At 40.7% G+C, this 17815-nt stretch overlaps 2 protein-coding genes across 2 annotated transcripts in view; one reads left to right on the forward strand and one right to left on the reverse strand.

Moving 5' to 3' along the window:
• Positions 1 to 7205, forward strand: part of pak5 (p21 protein (Cdc42/Rac)-activated kinase 5) — a 39919-nt gene extending 32714 nt beyond the window's left edge. The window contains 5 exon segments of the mRNA XM_051071968.1: positions 650 to 783; positions 4043 to 4169; positions 4713 to 4838; positions 4983 to 5117; positions 5272 to 7205. Of these exon segments, the coding sequence (XP_050927925.1) occupies positions 650 to 783; positions 4043 to 4169; positions 4713 to 4838; positions 4983 to 5117; positions 5272 to 5427 (678 nt within the window). The 3' untranslated portion in view covers positions 5428 to 7205.
• Positions 7206 to 10683: 3478 nt separating this feature from the next.
• Positions 10684 to 16647, reverse strand: lamp5 (lysosomal associated membrane protein family member 5). The gene is made up of 6 exons (XM_018696207.2): positions 16091 to 16647; positions 15386 to 15564; positions 14688 to 14819; positions 14115 to 14215; positions 13237 to 13424; positions 10684 to 11818 (listed from the first exon to the last, which is right to left on the reverse strand). Exons 1-6 carry the CDS (start codon positions 16149 to 16151, stop codon positions 11643 to 11645), a joined length of 837 nt encoding a protein of 278 aa, XP_018551723.1. The 5' UTR covers positions 16152 to 16647; the 3' UTR covers positions 10684 to 11642.
• Between the last annotated feature and the right edge of the window lie 1168 nt (positions 16648 to 17815).

Consider the following 17815-nt stretch of genomic DNA (forward strand, 5'->3'; position numbering starts at 1 on the left):
AGAGAAACTTCATGATTGTTTGTTGTGCATAAAAATGTGAATTGAGGAAAACCTGGGATTTCCTCCTTTATGTAGCAGTATTGCATGTGTGCGCGCGCGCATGTTTGTGTGTGTGTATACGAGAGAGAGACAAAGAGAAGAAGCTAACATGCATCCATGCATATACACACGTGTACAGTGAACACAGATCTGAAGCTGTGGGTGTTCAGCTGGGAGCTAATTTGCTTCATGTAATCCTATTAATTGCTGAATGTAATCCTTTTATAGTTATGCCTCCAGAATATGTTCACATTAAACAAAGGAAAGTTAAATTAATATATTATTGAAATTACATGAATAAATTTAATAAAGTAATGAAGTAGTAGATCATCTTTGTATCTTTGTAACATATTTCATGTGCATTCATTCCAATGCAATAATTGTATTGCATATACGTGTGTGTGTGTGTGTGTGTACATTTTCATATCAGAATATATAATTCACAGGCCAAGGTTTGTGATAGCTCTGTATCATGTGACATTCCAATAAAAACACATCATGTTAACAGAAACTGAATGGTACATATATTTTAAAAGCCATTTCTATCTCTCTCTCTCTCTCTCTCTCTCTCTCTCTCTCTTCTCTCTCTCTTCCTCTCCCTGTTTTTTAGGTGGTGATTATGAGAGACTACCATCATGAGAACGTTGTGGACATGTACAACAGTTACCTGGTGGGAGACGAGCTGTGGGTCGTCATGGAGTTCCTGGAGGGTGGGGCACTCACTGACATTGTGACTCACACCAGGTAACCTTACAGAAGTACAGTATAAGATACTGTGGTGTAAAATACCAAAAATGATGTGGAAATAGTCAAAGAGTAACAGTAACCATAACAGTAAGAGAGTTACAGGGAGTTATAAGGACTAGACATGTAAGCAGATACACCTCAGTCCAAGCACTCCAACACAATTGGCCGATTGAACCAATTGAAATGCATTTTTAATTAAATTAAATTAAATTTAAATTTAATTTAATTTAATTTAATTTAATTTAATTTAATTTAATTTAATTTAATTTAATTTAATTGTCAAACACTGAAATATAACTGGGATTCAGGACCTTCACTTTAAATGTAATGAGTAAGCTCTTAAAATGATTTCTTGATTAAGTGGTATTAGAGTAGGAGTACCTATTAAAGACATTTTGGGAAACACACTTCTTCTCTTACTTACCACTCTCATATGCGTCTATTAAGTATGAAGCTACGGCCAGGGGATGATCAGTTCAACATAAAGGTTGGAAACAGAGCCGACCAGCTCTGACCAAAGGTAATCTGCCTAAAGGCATCTTAGGCGTGATAACAGCTAGTCCAAAAAGTTAGGCCTCAGCCTTGTGCTTGTTGTCGTATGAATCAGTTGTGACACAATGACTGAATACATGTGATGTTCAGGTAATTAGTATGTGTTAAAAATCATATGGTGATTTGTTTTGTTCGACACATCAGAAACTTGACAGAGATGGATGATTTCACAAGATGACCGGGAGGAACGAGCAGATGGGCTGTAATCCAGTCCTGGCTTTGATAGTTTTAGGGATTATTGTTCTCCAACTTTTTCTAATTGCTTCTCTGTTGTTGAGTCGTGTTTCGATGCTGCCGCCTCATTGTTTTAAGCTTACTTTGTGCTTGGTGTTTAATTACAGTCATTTGCGTGGAGTGTCAGCATTAGCGCTGCGCGGTGTCGGATGCTAATAACACGCTTTGGTGAGGCTGAGCACCGCTGCTGCCGTGAAGTATTTTGAACAGTCTCCCACACAGATGTATGCCTGTTTGTGTGTTGAATGAGTGTTTGTGTGTGTGTGTGTGTGTGTGTGTGTGTGTGAGAGAGAGAGAGAGTTTCAGTATGCACATGAGTGCATTTAGAGGTACTAATGGAAATCTCAGTAAACAGGATATTATTGGGCACATGTTTGTCTTTAACTCACTCGTTTTTTCTCTTTTTCATCATCTATCACTCACAGTCACTCCACATGGATTTGTTGAATATTGAAATAAATGTGAATGTTTGGAACAAAATCTTCTCAATATTTAAACTGATATTCTAACAAATATCACCAATCAGAACAAAAAGACAAAGAAAGATTAGAAAATGCATGTTTATTAAATGGAACTTAATAGCTAGATGTCATTAAATCACCTTATTAGATTTCGATTGGTTAGTAGCCACACGAAATAACCACTTTATTTAATTATTGGGCATTATATATATCCAGAGTCATAATCTAAAGAATACAGCAGTGTTTTTTTCCCGGTAATTTCAGCCATATTTGTCCAGGTGAAAGCTTTGTGCTATTTCTGTTAAGCCTTTTGTTGTGGAAAGAACTGCTGCCTGCCTCGCGTTGTGCAAGCTTCATCAGCTCGCTGGGGTTGTTGGCAGCAAATACACACACACCGAGATTCATGAGCACACGCTCATCTAGTGTGCGCACACACACACACACACACACACACACATACAAGAGAGTCAGCAGTGGCAGAATGGCCGTCCCTGCTCCTGAACTATTTCAATCACGTTCAAATTTCAATTATACTTTTTGAGTTGGTTAATGAGCTGCACTTCACAGGGATTTTATCCAATGTAAGTGCAAAAGCATATGTATTAGTGCTTGCTGGTGTGAGTGTGTGTGCCTGCATGTTTGTGTGCATGTAGGTGTGTGTGTAATTCTCTCCTTGACAACCTTTACAGGCTCATTAAAATTGTTTTTTACTTTGTGTTTGAAACAATTTTCTATTTCAGCGAGCCTGCTTCCCCTTTGATTGTCCGCATTCAATTGTGTGTGTGTGTGTATGTGAGAGAGAGAGAGAGAGAGGAGAGAGAGAGAGAAACAGGGGAGGGGGATTATCTAAGAGGTGAGTTGTTTTTGTATACATGTCTCCATCCCATTCACTTTGAGTTAGCCAGTTGTTTTTCCATTAGCAGAAGGCTCATTTATCTCTTGTGATTGTAAATGCATACATGTGTGACAATAAAATCTGCTGCAGCCTGCAGTGTGAATTGTGTGTATGTATGTATGTGTATGTATGTATGTGTGCATGTGTGTGTGTGTGTGTGTGTGTGTGTGTGTGTGTGTGTGTGTGTGTGTGGCCTGGGGGTTGTTTCACATAATGCAAGTTTCTAAGAGACGACTCCAACAGCGGGATCTTTTAAACTTAGGGAAAAGATAAAAAGAGAGACTAGACAAGTTTAAGAGTTAGAGAGAGCAAACATGACCGTAGCTGTGTTTGTATTGTATGTATATGTGTGTTTCCTTCCTTCCTGTTCTTGCAAATGAGCGTGTCTCTATTTCTGCACATGTACTGTATGTGATGGCGGCTGTGAATGCACACACACTCATAAACACACAGCATGGCCTGGCCAGCTGGGTCTAGATGTTAATGTTCAGTGGAGCTGTGAGTTTCTGTGTGAGCTCAGTCAGACTCACTGCATTGCCCCATCTCTCCATATGGGACCCTCCCGCCTGCTCCGCACACCGCAGCTACAGCCGCTGCAGGCTACAGGGGGATATTTTCAAACCAGATCTCTGCTCTATATCAGTTGTGTTGGATTCTAACATCTTTAGGATGAAATTGTCATTTCTTCCTCAAAAAAACTGTGTTATTATATGGAAACATACTTTGCCATATTATTAGCTATTCCATTCTCTTTCTCCACAATACACCACAAAGAAATTATGTACAGAAAAATACAGACAACACATGGATTAAAATGCTAAACTACTGACCACTAAACTGTGTAAATTAATACTATGAAGAAAAAAAAAGTAAATTAAGATATTAATACATACATACAGTAAATAGTTGAGAAATTAAATGTGATTTGATAAATACAACAAATGAAAATAAGTAAAACCTCATAATGTTTTCCACCAGGATGGTTTTTAGGTGAATGACAAGACAAATTTCAACATGTCAAATATGGTCCTACAGTACATGTTCTTCTACTTTCATAGTTATTGCTGACACATTTTGTGTGTGTGTGTGTGTGTGTGTGTGTGTCTTCTCACAGGATGAACGAGGAGCAGATCGCTACAGTGTGTTTGTCGGTGCTGAGGGCTCTGTCCTACCTGCACACACAGGGCGTCATCCACCGCGACATTAAGAGCGACTCTATTCTCCTGACCAGCGATGGCAGGGTAAGCGCATATAATAAATGTGTCTGTGTGCAACTGTGTCATGTGTTTCTTTTTGCGTGTGTGTGTGTGTGTTAAGATACATCATCCATTCCCACTCCTTCCTTTGGGATGCTATTAAACCAGGAGATCCCCATTTAAACAGGGATCTTACTAATACCCTGGGTATTACTAACCAGTGCTCCTACCCCTGTTCCTGTCACTGATGATTTCAACTCATACACTCACTGACCTTCTCAATGGGTGCTACTTGTCAACAGCCAGTGCCAGAAACTCATCACCATCAATTACCACTCGTGCCCCAGTAATTAAATCCTGCCTAATGCCTCTGAACGCACTGATAAGACATGATTAATTAAAGGATAATTAGCCACTAATACAGGAGATTAGTGTCTTCTATAAAAGCTCTTTATCACAATGGGTCAGTGCACTTCTTGACACCAAACACAGAGGTTCTGAACTAATACACTCTCTGCTGTATGCTGAGACACCTGCATGATAGAAAGTGGAAGCTGAAGGCAGCACGGTGTTTGTGTGTGTTTGCAGATCAAGCTATCAGACTTCGGCTTTTGTGCTCAAGTTTCCAAAGAAGTGCCCAAGAGGAAGTCTCTCGTGGGCACGCCATACTGGATGGCGCCAGAGGTCATCTCAAGACTACCTTATGGGACTGAGGTGAGGACTTCACACACACAAACACACAGCTCTGCATCGAGGGATAGAAGCTAAAGAAAGACACAAAAGGCAACATAGTATACCAAATAATGTACATGATAATTTACTGCACTGACGAGAATGAATATTCTGGTGTGTGTCCAGGTGGATATCTGGTCTTTAGGCATCATGGTGATTGAGATGGTGGATGGAGAGCCCCCTTACTTTAATGAGCCCCCTCTGCAGGCCATGAGGAGGATACGAGACAACCTGCCTCCACGGCTAAAAGAGTCACACAAGGTAGAACTACGTGAAAAATTATATGCAGCCCAAGTTCCTTTATCTTTCAAGATCTTTCTTGCGTATATTTGTGCTAGCAGTAGACTTCCCTTTGCAATCCATAATAAAGATCAAATACAGGACCAGAGTTAAAGTACTTCTTTATAACCTCCAGGTGTCCTCTGTGCTGCGATCCTTCCTGGACCTGATGCTGGTGAGGGAGCCTTCTCAGAGAGCCACAGCCCAGGAACTCCTCCAGCACCCCTTCCTCAAGCTGTCAGGACTCCCTTCCTGCATCGTCCCCCTCATGAGACACTATCGCCACCGCTGACCTGCTGGCCCAAACCTGCCCTCTTCTACACTAAAACAAAAAACCCACATACATATTGTACACACACTACCAGGGTGATACTGCCCTCACCCAGCCAAAACACTCCACTGCTCAACACACTCACACCTGTAACCGTGACGTAGATTAGCTAGAGGAATATAAGAAATACATTAAAAAACACACACACAACACAGAAAAGAAGAAAAAAAAATCGTCTAATATTTTGAAACTACGAACTGGAGTAGAAGAGCGCACTGTGCCAGAGGAACTCACTAGACGTCCAGTAGAAACGTGTGGGCTGGCTCGCCCTGCTGCAGTCTTCTCTCTTCCTTAGACTGTGAGTCTTCAGCTCCATGTAGAGTTGTAGTAGCCATCAGCAACAGTGTCAGAGGGTTGCAACGAGTTTAAGGGACCCTGAGGACCGGCGCTCTGCTCCAGACCAGACCAGAGCAGCAGAGGGCAGAACAATCAGCTGTGTGCAGAAAGAGGGAGTTTTTTTTTTTCCTTTTTTTTTTTTTTTTTTTTTTTTTTTGACTGGTACTGACTGCATCATCAGTCCATGTGAAGGACAGGCTGCTGCTCAGCTGGTCAAACGGAGACAAGCTCTCTTGTATCTCTCTTCTCACGCACTAACAGTGAAAATGTATTTTAGAGAAACTTGTAAGTTTTTCTGTACAGTTTTGATAATTTGCAGTATTTTATCGTGTCGTAACCATTGTGATATGAGCAGTATTAAACAGAGTTTCTGCAGAGATCTTTCCTACTGTTTATAATCCAGTTTTTGCTTAAAGATATAAGAGATATCCCAAATAAACCCACCTAAACCTAACTGTTACTAAAAATACTAAATATATTTATTATCTTACATTTGTAGACAGAACTTCCATTAAATGTTGGAAAAAGGGTAATGTCAGAATTTTGTATGACGTTTTAAAGTATTTATTTATTTATTGGAATTGAAGGTTTATTTTTTGGTAGTGTGGCCTTTTTTTGTTTATTTTGTTTATTTATTTTTTTGTTGGGTTTTGATTTACATTTCTAAAAGCGCATCGGCAGACAGTGATATCAGTTGTTATATCATCCAAGCAATACCCCAAACCTATTTATGAAACCATGAATCCCTGTATTTATGATACTGTAATTACACCATGCATTTAAATGTAGCACAGATTGAGTGGTTTTGGCAAAAAAAAAAAAAAAAAAAGATTTACTCCACGCAGACCTGTTTTCTTTTATATTAGGAGTCTCATCCTGTTTCTCTAAATGCTAAGAGGCGCCCATCCAAGACGCCCGCCTACCGCACAGATTCTAGGATGCTGATAAAAGGTCTCGTTTTTCTACTCACATCCTCACTGTCATCATCTCACTCCTTATCCCACCTCAGTCAGAGACACACTCGCTATCACTGGAAACTGTGCTGCCATTCTCATCTCTGGTTGGACCGGGAGAACAGTGTAATCCTCCTCCCTGCATCGTTTTTACCCATCATTCACTGTGATATGTAAATATGACTGTATGTGAGTCTGTGTGTGTGTGTGTTTGCGTTGCGAGTGTGTGTCCGTGTATGTCAAAGAGCAAAAGAGGTAGAGCGTGTTTATCTCTGTACAACATCTGAAAGCGTGTGCGCGTGTGTTTGTGTGTGTGCTGCAGGCTAATCCTTGACTATGTGTCAAGACTTGAATGAGTAACACTTATCTGTGGTGTTGGCTTGTACAGTGATATTGCATGTTTGTTATCAGTGAAGCTGGTTTCAATTAAAAAACGCCCATAAAAACATTGAGATGTGTTGCATGGATTTTTCCTTCATTACCCTCTACAGTCTTCTCTTCCTCTTCTCTCTCAGTGTCTCATATCAAGCAAAGGTTTTTTTTTTTTTACACAGCACCCTGTCAGATTATGCAAAGGGACTTCCTTTCAGCCATCAACAGTTTATTTTCTCTTTGTTGTTTTGGTCTTCCATATTCTCTAAATTCAACAATTCTCATTTTCAACTATTTCACCCTAACTTCACCTCTGAACAGAGAAGCAGAAAGACACGTCCATGGATTGGTGTTGCCATAATATATGAGGTTATTTCTCTTTCTTTCCTCTAAGCCACTTCCCTCTGAAACACTATAATGGGATATTGATCTAGCTCGGACAGAGAATGGAGCTTCTCTCTCAGAGAGAGATACCTCTGCCAACGGCCCAGTAAATAAAAGCTGGGGCCAGTCGAACTGCAGGGTGTCAGTGAGGATCAAACTGACGACTATAGAGTCATTGAGTTACTGTTAGAGTGAATAATATAATACATCCACATATTCATAGAACACCACATTTAACTGCTCCACTCACAAAGACTCAACGTCATGTTAAAAGGTGTAGGTAAATCAAAAATCTAACTATATGAAGGTTGGTGGTCTTGCTTTCAGCTCTGAGAAATGGTATAAATAGCTTCATTTTTCCCATGTTTTTTCAAACTTTATTATTATTTTAGACATTTTTCACACAGACTATTTGACACTTTACAGCAGGAAAAGCACATAATTAATATCATTAATTAATTAGCAAATTTAGGTCTGTATTTCAGTCTACATTCTTCAGTGACAAATTACTGTTAGGCTTTTTATGGCCAATTGTGGCATTCTTGAGCCAGTAAATATTTAACTATTACTGCTTTTGGGCAAAACGATTCAGTTCAATTAAAATAAAATGAAATAGTTTAGTATTTCTTCACTAATTTTATAGGCTATTTCTGGCAGTGTGGACAACTGTATAAAACACCATTTAGACCAATAAAGTATAATTAAACAGTTAAATGGATAAATAATATTATATAATAATAAGAGTGTTTTGGGGGTCGAGTAAAAAATTTCTTAGGTCAGTGGCACTGAAGGATTTTGGAGGTTTTAATAAAATCCTGGTTAAGGCCCTGGCTGCATTCACTTCAGATATAAGGTCAAGGGTCCTAGTGCAATGCATGCCGGTCCTCTGACACGGCTTTCCGGAAACAGAGTTATCATTAGTAACATTTGCTACACCTGTGCGTTTCCTGTCATGACAAGTCAGTAAGTCTGCTGTGAAAAATGTGGCGGACGCAGGATTTTAATCTTAACTATCGACGAAGAGCTTTATGACAGACGGTGAAATGTCCAAATATGTTTTTTTTTAAATAACCCTTCGATGTGTGATTGACAGGTCATCAGCGGAATTAGCCTGTCAGATTTGAGGAAATTGCTACTTAGTTGCAAACCTCTGCGTAATGTCAGCTGTGTCGAAGAACTGTTCGCCATAAAAATTTCCGAGGAACTTACTTCCAAATGAAGGATATATTTGTATCCAGCGCATATTTCGGCTACAACCGGAAACGAAACAAGCTGGACTACCTCCGGTGGGATTCTGAAGCTCAGCAACGGGTGAGTTTTTCTACATTAATTTTGAGCTGGCAGTGCCACTTTATTTGCTACTTTCGTTATTGTTGCCTTGGGTGAATGTGTAGGCAAACTTGCTGGCAGCTTGAGCAGCATGCTGAAGACCTTCCTCTTACTCTCTTTTCTAGTAGGAGAATACCCAACTTTCTGTCGCCAGTCGTTGTTCGATGATTTGGTGTGATTTAACATGAGCTGCGTCATTTCTCAGGCTCTGTTGTATTCGGGTTGAGGATGCTAGTTAAAGTTGCTGAAGCACGGTTTCTGGCTGTGAGTTTGCTCTGCTGCTCTATCGTTCAAGTATTGCCATGGCAACCCCAGCCACATGAGTTGGCTGATGTGTGGGGATTTGAGGTCATCTGCATTATTTTGTGGTCTGTAAATGTCTTTTTAATTAAATGGAAACGCAAGATAAAATTAGGCGATTTCTAATTGTTGTGGCTTTTGTGTAACTTGCATACTTTGTACAATTAACAAATGCGCAGTTTTAGATTTGTTAAGACAGCTAGACCTTTAGCAACATAGTTTTTACAGCTGTAACAGTAACCATCTGTTATCCTGCTTATTTTCTGGCCATGATGTTACTGATTTTAAGACATGATAGTGGACAAATGTGGGAGACAATCACTTGGATGATGATGGAGGATTGTGACATCCTCCATATTTCTGCAGAAGCTACCTCTATCACTCACATTAACACTACAACATCCTGTAAGTCACTGTTAGGATGAGTTGTAAGGTTAGCTGGGGGGAAATGCTGAAATACTGGTAAAAGTATAATTTCTTCAATACTTTTGATGAATAATTTAATAAATTTGTTTTCTTTACAAAATAATTAGACCTATAAATTATTGTGTGAGCTAATTGACTGATACTACATAACATTTTGCAGTTCTAAAATATTATCCCAATCTTATCAAATCTTATTTCTCAGCTCAAAATCTCTTCAATCTTGCAAATCAAACTCAGTCATTGAACTCACAACAAGAACAATGATATGGCTGCAGCTATTTTTTGTTATGTGTTTTATTTAGTGTTATTTCTCAAATAATCAACTGCATAAAACTTAACCAACCTAACCAAGAAATAGCTAATTCTAAAATTGGATAAACTCAAACCAGAGATTGATTGTTCAGCACTTTAACTTGAAAATTGACTAAAATGGTTAATTGATCATAAAAATAGTTGCTAGCTGATTAATTTTCTATCAACTAATTGATTAGTTGACTTATTGTGTCAGCTCTACAGTTTTGAAGATACCACCAGAGCTTATCCCTGACTGTTCACCCTGACAGTGTTACAACCACTCCTGGCCTCTCATAATGTTGTGGTTGTTACAGATGTTGTAGGATTAATCTGTGCTTGGTCGGATTTTTGAAATGGCAGTTAGAGGTGGAGATCTGGAAAAGTTAGAATGGGTACCTCTGGTCTGGAGTTGACCTTTCATAAAGATCATTTCCAACAGTGAAGTGCCCCGGCTGAGTGAAAAACCAGATTAAGGGGCTGTGACTTTGATGTGTTGTGACTGGGATGATGTATGATGTCCACACTGCTGAAACAAATAGGTGTAGCTGACACAAATGCTCTGTTTATTTTCAATTAGATTTGTTCGTATTGCCGTTTCCTTCAAAGGCCCAGATTCAGACAACAAAATCAATACCTCATCCCTGTAGCTTCTCCTCTGACAGGTGTATCAGTCACCTTTTTCACTGTTTTTCATTTGAACTCTATAGTTAATTTGTTTCAAGCCAATATAGGAAAGAAACTGACATTTATTAGGTCGAAAGATTGAAGAGAATGTACTGTAGTAATTTGATAGATGATAGAAATAACTTGACAGAGGTATAGAGACGATTCCAGCAATTTATTTCAATGAACAGAAGAATACTGCACAAGATTGCATCGGCAGAGGTTTATGCATAGACTTTGTTTCTGAAAATATTATACACACATATTTTTTTAATTCAATAACCTCTGTACTTTCATAAACACACATATGGCATTCTGATAAATTCTTCACTATTTAGTACAGAATTTTTGTCAGATGTTTATGTATTTCTTTTTTTTTTCTTTGATATGTTCCATACATCAGTGTGGAGAAGAGATTTGTTGAAATCAAAGCAAAAACATTGCAACTCTTAATGACTCTGAATGCCACTGCACTGCACACACTACAAGACTTGTCCACTGTCAACACTATGGCAGCATTCAAAAATGAAATCCAAGGGGATTCTTGAACAAAAATATATTAAGGTCAGCAAATACAGAACCAACAATAGGTATCGAAATTATATAGCAGCAGTTTCAGAGAGAGAGAGAGAAAGAGAGGGTGAGGAGAGGATGACAGACTGTTGGCAAATGACAGCAGAAGCTCAGGCAATATCTGAAATTTCTCTCAAAGACAAGTTGGATAAAAATGGCTTAAGTGATAAAATAGGTCCCAGTGATATCATGAAAATAACAGGTAACCTGTAACTGTAACGTCAGAGTGGAAATGAATGTTTTATTTTCATTAAAATTCTTATCACTGTAATGCAGAATATGAATTCATGGCATTAAGATTCTGGTGGGTCGACCCTCCAACTACATCCATGCAAGGCCCCAAGCTGTCCCATTAACTTGTGTTTTAGTCGTGTGAAAGCTCCATTGGGCCTGCAGTACAGGCTACACACATTTCTCTGTCAGGGAATCAGTCCAGGGCAGGGCACTTTTCCTCCGTGGTGTTGGGCCTGGGACATTGAGGAGACAAGTCTTTTATCAGGTTAGCTTTGGAGAGAGCTGAGGGAGCTGTCGCCGTTGTGCTGCTGACTACATGTTCTTGTACATGGAGCGATCTCTGGGGAGCTGGGGCTGGTTGGCTGTCAGCTTCAGGTGGAAGTGGTAGACTGTGACTGTGATGACGATTATGAGGCCCAAAATGAGGCCCAGGATGAGGGGGAGGGTCTCCTCCAGGCGCTCCCGCTGGTCGGTGATACACTTGTAGGCTGCAGAGAGTGGAATAATGACCACAGTCAGCAAGATGAGGAAACTGAACATAACTGGCAGAATGCAGTGTACTAGCTTTTAGGGATGAGTGATAATTCAGTATGCTTTTGTAATGCCTTTAAGTGTATTTGCATTGTGATGATATAATATCATCATTTTACAAAACTCTATTTAACTGCCAGTCAATGCACTGTTCAAAAGTGACTTAATTATTTGTTATACTTTTTTTTAGATTTGTATTCCCCCCCAAAGTTAATATATAACATAATTGCTATAATGTATCATCCACAAGTCCACAGAGATGATAGATATAATGTAGATATAATATTTCAGGAATTAGTGTTTCTATAGATTCTCTTTTTCTACCATTTAAACATGCTTTGGGCAAATCCAAAGAATGCTATGGTATTAATCAGTATTAGAAAAGTATTATTACTATTGTGATATAATTTTCAGACATCACTCTGCTCTACTGTCATTGTTATCTTCAGTAGAATTCAGTAATGAACCACATGCTCATCATTTGGCCTCCTACAGACTAGTCACGCATCAGTATAGAATGTTAGAGGCATGTGTGCGTGCATGCAGTGTGTTGCATGTCTGTGTGCAATCTGTGAGTGGATAATGGAGTTACTGTCCATGTGTGTCTGTTCCTGAGGTTTCTATTTGCGAAATGACAAACTTCAGACAGATGTTTCCTCTCTCTCCTCTCCCTCTTTTCATCTTTTGTGCTCGCATGCATGTATGTTAATATGCACACACATTTTCATATGTGTGTGTGTGTGTGTGTGTGTGTGTGTGTGTGTGTGTGTGTGTGTGTGTAAGGAGTACACCAAAACAACAACTGTCTGTACTAGCTGTACAGTATATGTATGTGGCTCCAAGTTGAAGGTGTTTCTCATTGTGGACAGCAGCAGTAATGCACACTAGGAGGAAGGCAGTGAAGCATAGCACAGCCTAGTTTACAGCAGCTCAGAGCAAATGATTCTTCCAAGGTGATTGGCTACAGAGGACAGCCAGGTTCATTGAGTATGTCTATAAAAGCTGCATTGAGGGCAAGGATATGACTGCACTCATAAAGTCCTAATGACCCCCAACCCTCTCCTCCTCTTTCTCTCTCTCTTTGCGTCCCTTTTGTCTCTCTTGCATCCCCACCCCCTCTTTTCTCTCTCGTTACCCTCTCTGCAGCTCAAAGTAGTACTCATACTGCAGCAATACCCCCCCAGAGCTGTGACTGTGTGTGTGTGTGTGTGTGTGTGCGTGCCTCCGTGAGATGTCAGGCTGTAACACCCTCACCCCAGGATTTCTCATCATCACCATCTTTGTTTTTCATGATGTGTGACTAGAAAACATTGGCAGTGTGTGGCAGAGGTTGACTTGCTCTCTCAATAAGGTACCATGGGTATGTTGTTCTTACGTTCACTGAACATGAAGTCAGAGGCGATGTCGAAGGGCTGGATCTGGATGTCGTACATGGAGACAGTGATGCCTTTCTGGTGGTCACTAGAGATGAGGGTGAGGGTCTGCTGTGCTGTGCACACATAGGAGCGCCCGGCGGGGGTCACCAGGGCCGACAGGCGGTGGGTGCTGGCTGTGTGTTTCCAGCTGGAAAGAAAAATGAAATTAGTGAATATGAAATAAGCAGGAAGATGTGACTAAGCTCAAAGTGTGTGTGTGTGTGTGTGTGTGTGTGTGTGTGTGATCCATTCATTTTACGGAGGCTTATGTGAAAATGAGATTCTATTTAATAGTTTTTGATGATTTGATTGATATTTTAGGATAATTTAGGAGGATCCAGTGCAACCAAAAGCAGTATAAACAATAAAACAGGTGAAAAAATCCTTCAGAATAAAATAGAATAAGATTAAATTAAGTAAGATAATTAAATAAAAACATATAAAAGACACCTAAAATGTTGCAAATTGACAAAAAAATGATGAAAACGTATTATTCATTCACCCGTCTTTTTCATATTACGAATGGCATACTACTACTACTGCTACAACTGATGATGATGATGATGAATGATAATAATAATAATAATAATAATAATAATAATAATAATAATTGTATTGTCAGCTGAAAGGCGCAGGATAAAAATCTGAAACCAATAATAATTTTGCTTAAAACTCAAAACTGAATAGTCTACGTGGGCGAAAATCGTGAATCCCTGCATGAGTCAACCCTCTAATTCCAGCTGAATGCTAATGTGAGATGAATGAGAGCTAGTTGCGATCAAAGCAGGCGGGATGGAAATGTGCTGAGTTGCTACTGTACACAGGCTCGACGGGAGACTCACGGTTGTATGCGTTGATGAAATGCGATGTCTCCGAGGTGTCGTAGACGAACTGGACCTTGCTAATCTTCCACACCTCAATGCCCTTGTCACGGAACTCCTGCAAACACGCACGCACGCACACACATACAGAAGCGTCAAACCGGGCTTTTCCAGTGCATGGAGAGGCAGGCCACACGGCAGCCTGATAAGTCAAGCTAGACGTCCATTCACTGCTGAAACTTTTTTAAAAAATGCATAACATTCTTCTGATGAATGTAGTCATTCATTTCTACTAAAATATATACACATTATCTAGAAAAAATATAGATTAATCCGATAGTACGGTAGGTAATACCGTTTAATTCAAGGAAAAAGCCAGACTTTAACGAAAATTTGAAACATCAGACAGTACTTTGTCATTTCAAATTCCTCAATAAAAATCAAAGTGGCAGTACATTTGTGAAAAAGTACATTTTTGTGTTAAATGGCGATGTGTTGGCGTCTTGATATTTCCAGAGGATGGTTCCTTTTTTAAAGTTGCATATGATGATACAGTATAGACAGTATATCGGTTTCCTCTTCTCGCCCACCTTGGAGAAGTAGATGCGGAGAGTGTAGGCGTTGTTCTTCCAGGTTATGTGGATCTCTGACTCCGTGGTCCCACATTTCCCCTCGATTTCTGCACCACGGGGCAGAGTGAATGACGCCTGCTCGGTGATTAGCTGCAGAAAGATACAAGAAGCAGGTGGAGAAAGTCGACAGACAGAGACAGATTATGGACTGAAATGTCGCTGCAAGGAGTTTGTAGCATTTGACTCCCACTTTTACGCACCAAGTCATAGGACAATCAAATATCCAGAAGACATACCGGATTATTTGAGTAACTGGTTATTACAAACGGAGCGCATTACAATAGTTTTAATGACTGGTGTAAAAGTTTGATATTAAAAAATATTTCCCTTCTCTTGATGATGGGATTTAATGCGTCGACAGCATTTTACGCACGTCTGCACACAACAAAAACGGTTTCCAAAATCCAATTCTAATGTAAATAAAATACATTTCCTTTATTAACATGAGCAAAAACCGGCAATTAAAATAAATGTCAAAATATTTTGCATGCAACACGCGTTTTTCAGCGCTGAAACCACCGTTACGCACAACGGATAAACCTTTAGTGTCCGCAACACAAGGCAACATTTTCCGCAGCTTATATACTTGAATCAACCTCTGCCTTTCATTTTATAAAGCATCCACGTGTATTAAAATGCACGGGGGGATTCCTTACGTCTATCCCGTTGAGCGCGAGCACGTCATATGGCACGAGGAATTTCACGGCGAACTCCACCATCAGGCATGTCGTGCCATTCTCCCGGACCGCGAAGATGGCTTTGTCCGGGTTGTTGGAGAGACCAGACAGGTTCTCCCCCTCCTGCTCCGCCAGCACCACGGACAGCACCAGCACACCTGGGGACCAAACGGAACAGAACAGAATATTGAAAAGTTGGAGGTGGGGGGCGCTTTTGTCAAGGGGGTAACAGATGAGGGCTCACGCACACACTAAAACATGCAGAATCAGCAGAAGCAGCGGCGTGATAGGCTACTCTGAGTTTAGCTCAAGGTCCCCCACATCTTCAGATCACTGCCATATCATCCCTGTTTCCTCACGGCAAAGTCAAAATCGGGTTAAAACACTGGAGACTGAAATCTGCAGTCTCAGGGGAGCAACAGCACGCCACTGGCTGCAGTCTAAACAACGTCAGGAAGTGATGAACCCCAACTCTGATCATGTCTGAACGACTTGTAGATTTATGTGACGACAAAATGAGAGGTGAAATATGCCAATTCATAGAAATATAACAACACACACGCGGTGCTCTGTCATGCTTTAACACAGTAGGTAGGCGCACACACACACACACACACACACACACACACACTGCAGTGAGGAGTCACGACAGCTGCGCACACACACACACAAACACACACTTACCACACACACTGAGCAGCAGAAGTCTGGCGCTCTCCGTGGTGCTGAAACCGAGTCGTCCCATCTCTATCAGCTTCCCCAGCGCTGAAAAAAGGGGGCTATCTGACTGGGCAGACTGTGCTGAACCCACGAAAAGAAAAGAGAGAAAGGAAGCCGGAGAGGGGAGGCGGGAGAGAAAGAAAGGCGGGGGGAAGAGAGCGAGAGGAGGGATGCCTCTACTCAGCGCCCAGAAGTCACGCTCAGATCATCGTGAATGCAGCAAAAATGTCTCCAGGTTGGACGTGAGATCCGGTTTGCGCTGCAGAAGCAGCCGGTACCGAGGAGTTCTGGCTGTCCACACCGACCTCCCTCTGCAAGGTTGACAGGTTTTAACCCAGTGACAGCTGCAGGACTGAGCTCCCTCTACACATTATTATAGTCAGGATAAATGGTCCGCCTTGAAAGAAAAAGTCCGTCAACTGAATTTGTCTCCTGTAAGGACGGACTCGGCATGCAGTCTCAGTTATTCCCGCAATGCTGTAGTCTCCATCTCTGTGGCAGCAGCTGTAGGATGGGCTGAAATGATGTATGTCTGGAGGGAAACGCCGACAACACCCCCTCCCTCCCTCTCTCAAACTCTACTTCTGCACGGTTGCAGCTGAGAGTGGGTGAGAATGAGGGCTGCAAAAATCCACTCAATCTCACGTAGACTTAAAATCCTTTTCATGTTATCATTCATAGGGCGAGATCTTACCACATTTACTCCCACGAACGAACTTGTCATGTTTGGTAGAGGGATGTTTGTTGCTGTGTCAAGATACTCAGAAACGTTTCAGAAGTTATGACACAAGTGAGTCTGGCACTGGAACCACTAGGGCGTACTTTTTCTGTTGCTTTAATAACGTAATTGAGACTAATTGCCCACACATAAAAGGCTCATTTAACATCAGACTAAACTTGGTGCTTATTGAGACGTTAAAGCCTGAATTGTCTCTTAATAATTTCTCTGCGGGACGCATGAACTCAGATATAAACTAAACCGACAAAACGACACGCAGAACGGCACATTGCCCTTTTAAAAAAATATACAGTAAATAGAGTGCACAATAATAGTCTCTGAGTGCCCCCCTTTCTCTTTCTCACACACACCCATCGAACACAGGACACCATGTTTATTCCAGATGGTGAGATTTTATTCACTGCAGCAACCATTAGAATCAGAAAAAAAGAAGAAAAAAAAGAAGCAAAATTAAAGATGGCAGTGCACCTAACAGAAATCCGAAAGATACAGAGACATATAGATTGCAACACAACACAAATAATGTTGAGTAATATCTATATGATTTATTTGTTATTGCACAACACCCCTCCACCTTCGGTACAACCCCCACGTTCTCTAAAGGGGGTGACAAACGCTGCTAAACATAGGCGCAACCATCTACATTGAAACTAGAAGTTCCACATTGCGCCTCACTCTGTAGCTGCAGTATCCAGCTGGCAGGTGCAGGCGTTTATGCACATAGTTTATGCAGATTTTGTAGCGATAACCGTTAATTTTCCAGTTGTAGTTAAAAGACTTCGGCTCCCTACATCCCTCAGTTGAAAGCGTCCGGGTGTAACACAGAAACTTTTGGAGGGCGGATGCATTGTCATCACTGCGCTATTCAGTGACGAGAACATGAGACATCGACGCTGTCTGGATGTTCTAATCCTCTATAGAGGCAGTTTTGAAGGTCAGTGAGAATCCGT

The sequence above is a fragment of the Lates calcarifer genome, linkage group LG7_1 (assembly GCF_001640805.2).
Source record: "Lates calcarifer isolate ASB-BC8 linkage group LG7_1, TLL_Latcal_v3, whole genome shotgun sequence".
Classification (NCBI taxonomy): Eukaryota; Metazoa; Chordata; class Actinopteri; family Centropomidae; genus Lates; species Lates calcarifer.